General features: G+C 37.1%; 2 protein-coding genes across 2 annotated transcripts in view; one reads left to right on the top strand and one right to left on the bottom strand.

Moving 5' to 3' along the window:
- Window positions 1-1,652: 1,652 nt before the first annotated feature.
- Window positions 1,653-4,913, top strand: gcgb (glucagon b). Its single transcript, XM_061793261.1, has 4 exons — window positions 1,653-1,785; window positions 1,882-1,981; window positions 3,155-3,310; window positions 4,486-4,913. The coding sequence occupies exons 2-4, from the start codon at window positions 1,893-1,895 to the stop codon at window positions 4,604-4,606; spliced, it is 366 nt and encodes a 121-aa protein (XP_061649245.1). The 5' UTR covers window positions 1,653-1,785; window positions 1,882-1,892; the 3' UTR covers window positions 4,607-4,913.
- Window positions 4,914-6,672: 1,759 nt separating this feature from the next.
- Window positions 6,673-10,450, bottom strand: part of LOC133487251 (sodium-driven chloride bicarbonate exchanger-like) — a 39,357-nt gene continuing 35,579 nt past the window's right edge. The window contains exons 30-33 of the mRNA XM_061793571.1: window positions 10,077-10,196; window positions 9,936-10,000; window positions 9,394-9,492; window positions 6,673-8,850 (exon numbers count right to left, since the gene is read on the bottom strand). Of these exons, the coding sequence (XP_061649555.1) occupies window positions 9,417-9,492; window positions 9,936-10,000; window positions 10,077-10,196 (261 nt within the window). The 3' untranslated portion in view covers window positions 6,673-8,850; window positions 9,394-9,416. The remainder of the gene's footprint in view (window positions 8,851-9,393; window positions 9,493-9,935; window positions 10,001-10,076; window positions 10,197-10,450) is intronic.

The raw sequence follows: 10,450 nt of genomic DNA, 5'->3' as shown, positions 1-10,450 counted from the left end.
TATCAGGATTATCTTTTCCAATACGCAAAAACTATTTGATTTCAACATATTTATCTTCAGTGTTATGCATATATTGTGAAAAGCTTTTGTACTGACTTTTTTTTTTTATGTGAACAACCCTTTCTACGGTGATAAACTCCAACAGGTCTGCTCAGGCTGGATGAACTGCAATTTGCATTTATGTGCTGTGGTTGACCTGCTGGTTTTATTCCTCAGCTCATTACATTTTGCTAACGCTGACCTAGACAGCCTTATGCATGTTTCTCAGGTTCCAAGTGTAGTCCTTGTAGGCTGAAATGTTGACATTTCAGGCAAATCCCAGACATGCAAACACCAAAAGGGCATGAAAAAGGTGACCAAAAAAAAAAAAATTGAGTACTCTTACTTGACAAAAATGTGACTCAAGTAAAAGTAAAAAGTAGTCCTCCAAAAAATTACTTAAGTGTAAAAAGTGCACAGTGAAATAATGACTCAAGTACTGAGTAAATAGTGAGTAACTTCAGATTTTTTTTTAACCACAGAATGAACATCAATGAAAAAAAAAATTACAAAATAAAATGTGAATCTGCAAATTCTGATTTTGCTGTGTGTGTCTGTGTGTGCGTATGCAATTTACTGCAGGTCTTTTCTCAAGTCATAAGTGAGCTGAAATATCCACGTTGGGGCAGACAGTGCCAGTAAAATACTAACATGCATGAAAGCTGTTGTTTTTGTTCATCAAAATGTAAACGAGTCACGCGCAGTTGCCTTCATAGTGACGACGACCTTCCCAACTTGGCCACCATGTAGGCACGACGATCAGCACGTCTGGCTTATCTAGTGTTAATACCTATGAAGCCCAATAGAAGACGTTGGTGTGAGGACATGTGACTTTCTTGTGTCGTTTTGATTGGTGAAGTAGACTTAAACGTTACTAGCGCTTGAATGGGATTAGCGCAAACAGCACCCAACGCGGAAATCGAAGTCTCGCGCACGGAATAGTTGATAAGCAATAATTGATAAACAAAAGTAGCGAGGGACATTTAGATCATTGTAACAAGAGTAAAAGTATTGTTACTTCTTAACAGCAGAAGCAGCGGAAGGATTTTTTTCTGGTCTCGTCAACTCCTGTGATTTATCCAAAGCGCAGGTCACGAGCGCACAGGCGGAACCTCAGGCCAATGCGCTCTCATATTACTCCCGCGGAGTAACAGTCACAATTACGTGTGTGTGGATGGTGGATGCGTAGAATGGGTCTACCTGCCAGCGTTCAAGGCGTACGAAACAGCCTATGACGACAGCGACAGCGGCAGCGACCCCGGACCACCCCCCCCAGGAAAAACTCAGCGGATCTATACGATTCACATAAATGGCCTATTTCGATTTTTTAAATGTAGCTCGTTACTACCCACATCTGATCGTAACTGAACATTCCCATCATTGTAATTCATTTTTGATACAACCAATAAGGTGACGAGTTTGAGGTCCACATAAATGGCTGAGCAATTAAAGTCATTGTACGTGCAAGGACTGAAGCCTTTTACTGACCACATGTCGCTCCCGTGGTGTTTGTTGGAGTCAAATAGATTCAATGAGACAGAAGCTGATTAATGGACCAAGCGTGAACAAGAGGATGTTGAGGTTCCAGTGACGGAGGAGTCACCTGGGAGAGTGCGCCTGCTCTCCACTATATAAGACTGAGCGCGCCAAGAGTCAGCCATGAAACACATCAGGACACCACACGAAGAAGAAGAAGAAGAAGGGCCCCTATCCACCTAACTACCCCATCAGACATAAAGGCCACTGGTGAGAGTTTTTGCTTCACACTCAGATCAGATATGATATGCATGTAGGCTTTGATTTTTTTTGTCTTTTTTTAACCTCTGACTTTCCTTGCTCCAGAAACGTAAAGGATGGAACACACTCACTCTCTGGCTGGACTCCTGCTCCTCATCATCATCCAAAGCAGCTGGCAGGTGCCTAACCACGACACAAACTCAATGTAAGGACAACTCGTGGTGCTTTACAGGATATTCACTTTTCATTTGAACAGTATATTTTAAATGTATATTTTCAAAATTATGATTTCATTATTTGAATCTACTAATTTTGACTATAACCAATATTTATGATTATAATGCAAGATAGATAATAATAAATACTAATAAGTATCATAAAAAAAATTATATATAATATGCTTAAAATGAGTTTCATTTTTTTTACTCAACCTTTTTAAAATTTGTAAACAATTATGTATTTTACAACAATCAATACAATATCCTGTACTATACTACATTACAGTATACAAGTATATTCTCCTTTTTGCCATGCTGTCATTGAAATATAACTTTTTCTTCATCAATATTTGACTTTTGCCTGGAATAAGGCACATGATTCTACTGCCGAGAACCTTTATACCTTAATGAACTTATTTTGTCAGTTTAATATATATATATATATATATATATATATATATATATTATTTCAATTGTTATGTTTCAAACTCACGAGTCAAAAGATGGGCAGTTAAAGTTAATATAATAAATCAAATCTACCTCACAAATGTTATTATTCAAATATAGCACCTAACTCTTCCTTTTAAGTATTTTTCTTAATTCACTGGCTGAAAGAAATCATATGATTGCACTGCCTAAATCTTTTATGGGTGACAATAATTAACTTACTTTTAGTGTTTTTTATGCTTTTCTGTTTGTTTTTCAATGTAAATGTATCAAACTCGTTTAATAGATGCACAGTTAAGAAAATTATCAAAATATCTGCGCAAAATACCACCCCTCGAACTATGCAATTTATGACATCGTCTTTTGTTGTTTGATCATTTGTTTTAGCGCTTGTGGACTTAAAATGTCACAAAAATCAAAGACAGTAGACGTTGTAGGTCTATTGCCATGTTTTTTTTATTGCAACACTTTAGTAGGATTGCATATAAATTGTGATTAATTGTAGAAAACACATGGGTTCATTGAAACACTTTTAGAATAAATGAAGGGTCTCTCAAATTCATGTAAAATTCTACCTTGTAGGAGTAATTTCTTTTTTCTTTTTTTGCCCGACAGCCTACGAAATTGCGGTGAAAGCATTGCATAACACTCAAATCAACTTAATTTAAGTTAAAATAAAGGAGTTACCTGGCCTTTCATCTGCATTTTTCCAGGCTTTTAAGTGACGACCCCGTTTCGAGTGAACCTCTCGAGCTGTCGAACATGAAAAGACATTCAGAGGGAACATTTTCCAACGACTACAGCAAATACTTGGAAACGAGAAGAGCTCAAGACTTTGTCCAGTGGCTCAAGAACTCGAAAAGAAACGGGTGAGCGTCCCTGTTCCACTTGTGTGACACCAGTCGTATGTTCATATGAGTGCAATGTAGCAGACACAAGTTTGTGACATTTACATGAGCGTAAATCAGGTTCCGCATTCTCTTAGTCACGTGAGTCTTCACGTGATCAGGGTGAGTTCACGTGTCAACGTTTCAGACTGGAAATTTTATAAGTGCACGTGGTGATCCACAAAGAAACACTTTCCCACTTGTTGCTTTGCAGAATTTGTCAGCAAATGTTACTTATATGGCACTTTTCGCAGAGAAGGCTCAGAGTGCTTCAGGTTGTTATAGAATACAGAATCACAGCAGTATACTGTTAATGCAAGAAAAGAAACACAAATCAAAACAATATAAAGAAAATAATCCATTGTTTCTGGAATGACTGCCGAAGCAATTCCTTTTTTAATTGCTTTTTAAAAATATCCCTTGAAGACGCATCTTTTTTTGCTCAAAAGCCTAAAGGAAGTGCATTACACAATTTGGGGGCAATGGACTGCAAGGATATATCAAGATAAAATAAAAAAAATCTAACTGCCCCTATTGGTAATAGGCAGAATTAAGGCACAAGTTTGTACAAGATGAAGACCAGGTCCACTAGTATGAGGCAGAGCTCCCAATCGGCCACTGATTTAAAAAAAAAAAAAAAAGATTAAAGGGTGCATTATTTGTGGTAAATAAATAACTTTGGGACCCTTTAAGTGAAATTGGGTAATTTCTCATGGCATATTGGCTGGGAATCACCGGTATGAAACACCTGATTGGACAGACGAGGCAAGTTCGTACAGGCTGGCCTTTGGAATACTGGTTTAGAATTACGGTTTGGATAATTACCCAGACATTCCAACAGCTCATCATAATTAGATTTGAAAAATAAAAAATGAAAATAAACTAACATTCCCTCATTGACTGCTAACCTTCCCAGTTAAAATGCATATTTGGCATCAAAGTGATTTTTTTATTTTGTTTTATTTCATGACTGACTCTGTATTAAACATAAAAAAAATACATAGGGTAATAAAAGAAAAAATTTGGTTGGTAAATGTGGTAAGGCCTTGCACCACTGTGAACCGGGCATCTGACGTCAGGTCAAACAGTCATATGTCTAATTTTAATTTTAAGTGAATGGAAGCACAGTTGAGTGACTGTGTCGTCATGTTTCCCAGAAGTGTAATTCGGCGCCACGCAGACGGCACCTACACCAGCGACATGAGCTCCTACCTGCAGGACCAGGCAGCCAAGGAGTTTGTGAGCTGGCTCAAGGCCGGCCGAGGCAGACGACAGTAGACGTGGACGCGCGACCTCCCCCCGTCATCACTCTGCGGCCCTACAACTGACTGTGCAATCATTAAATGTTTCACAAAGTGTACCATCCTTTTCCCTTGGTCTTCTTATCATCATCATAATCATGATCATCATTATGTTAAGATCAGGTGCTTCAGTAAGGAGTGAACCCTGTGAATGAAATGCTTCTTTCATGCTCACATTAATTTGAATGGGAATGTTACAATCAAACATTTTATCTACCACTTCTCAAAAAGTGCAATATATAGTATGGGTATTTGATATAATCTGTATAAATTGCAATATAAAGGCTGACGAGCATCTTCATATAATTACTGTCTGTGTGTATTTTTTTTCAAACATTTTTTCAGGTATTTTACAGATATAAAAAATATATAAATGTTTGTTTTATATGAAAAAAAAAGTGATTTGCTGCCATCTTGTGACATCTTGGTGCCAATGAATTATGTTGAAGTGAGTTGAGAAGCTTCATGGAGACCAAAGTACGGCTTGAGCACCATTTTGTGGGATCTCGGTGCCAAGGAATTATGTCAAAGTGAGTTGAGGAGCTTCATTTAGACAAAAGTAGTGTTTTGGCACCATCTTGTTAATACTTGATATCAAAACTATGTCGAAGTGAGTTGCGGAACTTCAAGGAGACAAAAGTAGAGCTTTGGAATCTTGGTGGCAAGGACCTATGTGAAAGTGAGGGGAGGAGCTTCTATTAGACAGGCCGAAGCCCTGGTTAATATTGAAGTAGTGCTTTGGTGTCCTTTTGTGGCATCTATAGGCAATATAAACCTTTTGGAGCGTTGTCAGTTATTCAAGGTACAGTCCTTTTTTGATTTTTACAGACAAACGCTTTAAATCTTTAATAATTGGGCTGAATTCTGCATTACCTACTTCAGTTTTTTTCATTTTGTATATCGCTGCTTTTCAATAAAATAAAATAAAAATATCTGTACTTTTTTATCTGACTCCCCGCCCCCAAAATGAATTTTTCAATTTTTTTTTTTTTAAACTCCCAAAAGTTACATATACATGCATTTCATTGGACAGCGATGATATACTATTATCTAGGGGCCGATATATATATATATTCATTCATTCATTCATCTTCCATTCCGCTTATTCTCACTAGGGTCGCGGGCGTGCTGGAGCCTATCCCAGCTATCTTCGGGTGAGAGGCGGGGTACACCCTGAACTGGTCGCCAGCCAATCGCATGGCACATAGAAACAAACAACCATTCGCACTCGCATTCACACCTACGGGCAATTTAGAGTCTTCAATCAACCTACCTTGCATGTTTTTGGGATGTGTGTGGAAACCGGAGTACCATATTAGGCTTTATACGATCAGGATTTTTGGGGCCGATCAGCGAGTTTAAAAAAAAGATAACCGATCACCGATCCGATCACAAGCTGGAGCAATGTGTCTATTTAAATTACCTGTTCATATATTGCATATAACTGTGTACTTAATTGCTCCAAAAAAATATTCACAATATATAATGCATCTGTCTTTCATTTATTTATGCCAGTGAGGCATAGTGACAGACAGAACAAATTGATGGTCTTCTATTAGATGGCAGGAAGTACATACAGTAATTAATGTATCCACTTTTTGTGATATTTTTGTTTGTTGGTGTGCCGGGAGATTTTTCAATTGTAAAATATGTTCTTTGGCTCCATAAAGGTTGGAAATCACTGCTCTAGTCAGATCGTGTATTCTAATCAGTCAGGTCAAACCAATATTACAACATGACAGAAGTAATGGGTGCTAACTTACTGCAATTAAATTAGTTTATTGCAATTAAATTACTTTACACAGACCAAAACTTTAGAGCATGATTTGACACAACGCTGGTATGTTTAGTTACAACCGTTACTGCTAGCACTAGCTTGCTAGGCTACATTATGTATATATATAATATATATATATATATATATATATATATATATATATATATATATATATATATATATACTTGCATCTATAAATGTAAAACTATGTATCTTTTTGTCATTATTATATATAATTTGACATATAATTTTTTCATATTCATTTTTTTCTTCCCAGACATTCTTTTATTCCTTCCATTAATGATGAGAAAAGGGATATCTAGCAGGTAACAAGATGACGCGTTATCAACATGTCACTGGGAAGGGAAATCGTGTCAATCAGCTCCGAGTTGTGGACCGGCGGGTCGTCACTCTCCAGCGCCTCCGCCAAAATAATAAGGTGGCAGAGCCCACAGCGTGACGCGCTTTGGGACGTGTCGCCTCTCTCAGCTGTCATCCGAAAGCTCTTCAAACATCTGCCAAGCACAAACTTCGGGCCACTTCAACACACTCTACGGTCATATTTTCGATTAATAGGCCATTTAAAACAATAGCAACATAGACACGGAACAATTCAACGGGTGTTTATGTGAAGTAAGGCTACAATTACAGTGAGTCATAGACCAAAAATTTATTTATTGATTTACAGAAAGCTTATTGTACTAATTTAAATATACCTACTAATGTAGTAGGATTTTTGAAGTTATGACCCGCTCAAGGCAGCATGGTCGTCTAGTTAGTATGTCCGCCTTACAGTTCTGCATGGAAAATCGTTTGAACATTTATTCGCTATCCTTGATATCCAGCTTAAGGTCCATGTACTCGTAGGACAACTTTAGCATACTAATAGGACAACTACTGTCCATGTTACTAGTGCACTGCTTGATAATAGCGTGCTACTAGTACTACTAGTGACAGTGAAAAATTCTACCAGTTAACATCTATTTGTAGTGCTTCACTCGTAGTACTAGTAGTGTGCAAAAATCAACTAGTGCACAATTTTGCTTCACTTACAGCAGGGGTGTCAAACTCATTTTTCATATAAACAAATTAATGGCTAATTACTTTTGAAATCAGAAGCCATTAAAAACTGTTCAACTACAGTATGAATCAATTTTATTTTAAAAGGGGGATTGATAACAAAAAATGCTTGCAATATCCCAATTTTTTAAAAAGCCAATTTTCAATTTTGGTATTTAAGCAAGAAACACAAAGTCGATGCACACTCTCGCGAGCCACATAAAATGATGTGGCGGGCCGGATCTGGCCCCCGGTGCCACCAGTTTGACACCTGTGACTTACAGTAACATGTAGTTGTCCAGCTTGTATGCCAAAGTTGCTCTCATGTGGAGAAATGTCATGAAGTAGTGCAGGGAAAAAACATGAGTGACTAGTAGCTGAATTGAGTAACTAGTGAGTACAAACAGTGTACTAGTACTTGGACCTTCAGCTGGATATCAAGTATATCGCATAAATGCTCAAACGGCTTTTCATAGTTGTGAGATTAGAGACAGAAAATTGTCCTTGGGCGCAAATGTGTGTGAATGGTTGTTTGTCCTGCAACGGACTGGCGGCCAGTCCAAGGTGGCCTCTCACCCCAAATTCAGATGGGATAGGCTCCAGCTCACCCGTGACCTTGTCCGTGACCTTCATGAGGACAAGCACTACAGAAAATGGATGGAAGAACGCTACGTGTCAACATTTTAGATTGGGAATTTTGAAAGCGCATGTGGTGGTCCATACAGACCAACAGTCGTGCTCTGAAAAGTATTCAGAAAAAATAACAAAAATTTGATCAAGTCATGTTTCAAGTGTATTAATTGATGATTAATGATTGAAATTACACATTTCTGACACACAAGCCTTACTGTATATCAACATTGAACTATTACAATATCTTATTTACCTTTTAAGGATTACAATATTAGATGTTTTGATCAAATATATAAATTACACCACACAAAATATAATAGAAGCATATAAGTATGAGAAGTATGACAAGTTACGATATGGTGTGCACATACAGTAACCGTTGCCATCACTTTCATATTGCATTATGGCTTTTCTCCCTTTTTATAAATCTCTGACGACAACTAAGACGAACAGATATAAGCAAAGAACAGAACTATAATACAAAATAAATACAAAGTGCTCTATTAATGAGGTCAGTTTGACCTCAACAAAGCTTTTAGCATGAGACAATGAGAGTTCCTCACATGGTTTCATATGGTGATTCACTTACACAGATTACAAGATGATATAAAGGGCTCAGGATAAATAAATAAAAATAAAAAAACACTAAGACAACTCAGAGACAAACACATTCCGGTGTCCTGTTCCATAATTCATAGTTCCTCAGGGCACAGGTTAATGTTGTGTGGGAGGACTGCCAATGTTGTCTTCACCTGACAACATAAGAAATAAGACACTGAATTAACCAGCCACTACGGTTACTGGTTTCCCAGAGTTACTAGCCACTCAGCATTTGAACCAGCCACAATGATATGGCCTGTTGTTTGTAAAAGAAAAAAAATAAAATAAAATTAAAAAAAAACATTCCCAACCAAAATACATTCATCAACAGTGGTTCAATCGTAAGTTAGTTAGTTGTCACTGCAAAGTTGAACCACAATATCAACATTTCATTTTCAATATATTATTAAGAGGTGGAAATGAAGCATCTACTGGCATTATAAGCTAAATATGGCAATTAGAACCCAATATAATATACACTACAGAGTTACGAGTTTAATTTGTTTAATTAGCACGTTCGAAACTCCAAACACTCGAATCTCAAATAATCTTTCTCCATTAAAATGGACTAAAAGAATTAAAAATTAGCAATAAATGTTTCGCACTGTGTATCGTGAATTTACAAGTTTCACTTTTTGAATTGAACTACAGTACATCGATAAATTAAGTGTTCCATGATATTCTAATTATCTTACCATAAATTTTTTTTGCAAATGTCCTAGCTTGTGGCATTCCAAGTGTTTCCGAAAGAACCTTTGGACATCTCATCCGTGATGTTGATGATGGGTAAACCTCTGCGGAATATAAGGGATGAACCCATTTACAGTCACGAAAAAAAGGAATAGACCACCTTCAGTGTTTTGTTCATTTTTAAAGCTTGGTACAACTAAAGCTACATTTTTTTACAAGTAAAATGATAACAACAAAAATATCTCATAAGAGTTGAATTTAAGAGCTGAAGTCTAGCCCTTTTCTATGTTTTTTTTTTTATAGTAACCAAAATCACTGAGAATACAAGCATGTCAAATTGGACAAAGTATTATATTTTTGTCGCGTTCATTGTATTCGTCAGGTAATATATCTTTAGTGGTACCAGGCATTAAAATGAACAAGAAATTGAAGAACCGGAGGCGGTCTAATAATTATTTCCATGACTGCATATAAATGTAAGGAAGTAACAAACATAATAATGAAAGACAAACATGATAAGGAAATGCAATATGCAGATCGTGCTTACTTGCATCCCTCCATTGGCACTTGTACTACGCCTTCTTCCTCGGCCAGGATGCTCTGTTCTTCCTCCTGAAAATCGAGTAAAATGTATTTGATGAGTAAAACAAATAGTCATCATGCAGGCAAATCAGGCAAATGCCCCAACCTCCTCAGCATCCTCCAGCTTCTTCTTCTTGCTCTCTGGCATGAGGTCGTCCAACCAGCTCAGCTCTCTCTTTGTGAAGATCCAGTCCATCAGCTTCCTGATGAACACCAGAGCCAACACCTGAGGAGAATTTTTTTTGAAGTGTTTTGAAGTAGAAAAATAGCACTCTAAAATATTATACTGTACAAAAACATATACAGTAATGACATATTTCAATAGAATGTAAAGAACTCAAACATTTTTTCCTTCAATTTAATGGACATTGTGCTGCAGCTTCTGATGTGCGCACCTTGGCGCACCTTGTTGTTCTTCTCAGAGGATAAAGAATATGTCTGTGGGTATTGTTATATTATCTGTCAACATGTGTTCAAATA

This window comes from Phyllopteryx taeniolatus, chromosome 12 (assembly GCF_024500385.1).
Source record: "Phyllopteryx taeniolatus isolate TA_2022b chromosome 12, UOR_Ptae_1.2, whole genome shotgun sequence".
Taxonomy (NCBI): domain Eukaryota; kingdom Metazoa; phylum Chordata; class Actinopteri; order Syngnathiformes; family Syngnathidae; genus Phyllopteryx; species Phyllopteryx taeniolatus.
This window is presented reverse-complemented; position numbering and strand designations above follow the sequence as displayed.

Excerpts from the sequence above, each read along its gene's own strand:
- gcgb (XM_061793261.1), top strand. The coding sequence starts at position 1,893 with ATGGAACACACTCACTCTCTGGCTGGACTCCTGCTCCTCATCATCATC. Across the intron at positions 1,982-3,154 it reads AACCACGACACAAACTCAAT|GCTTTTAAGTGACGACCCCG; the intron begins GTAAGGACAACT and ends GCATTTTTCCAG. Across the intron at positions 3,311-4,485 it reads AAGAACTCGAAAAGAAACGG|AAGTGTAATTCGGCGCCACG; the intron begins GTGAGCGTCCCT and ends CATGTTTCCCAG.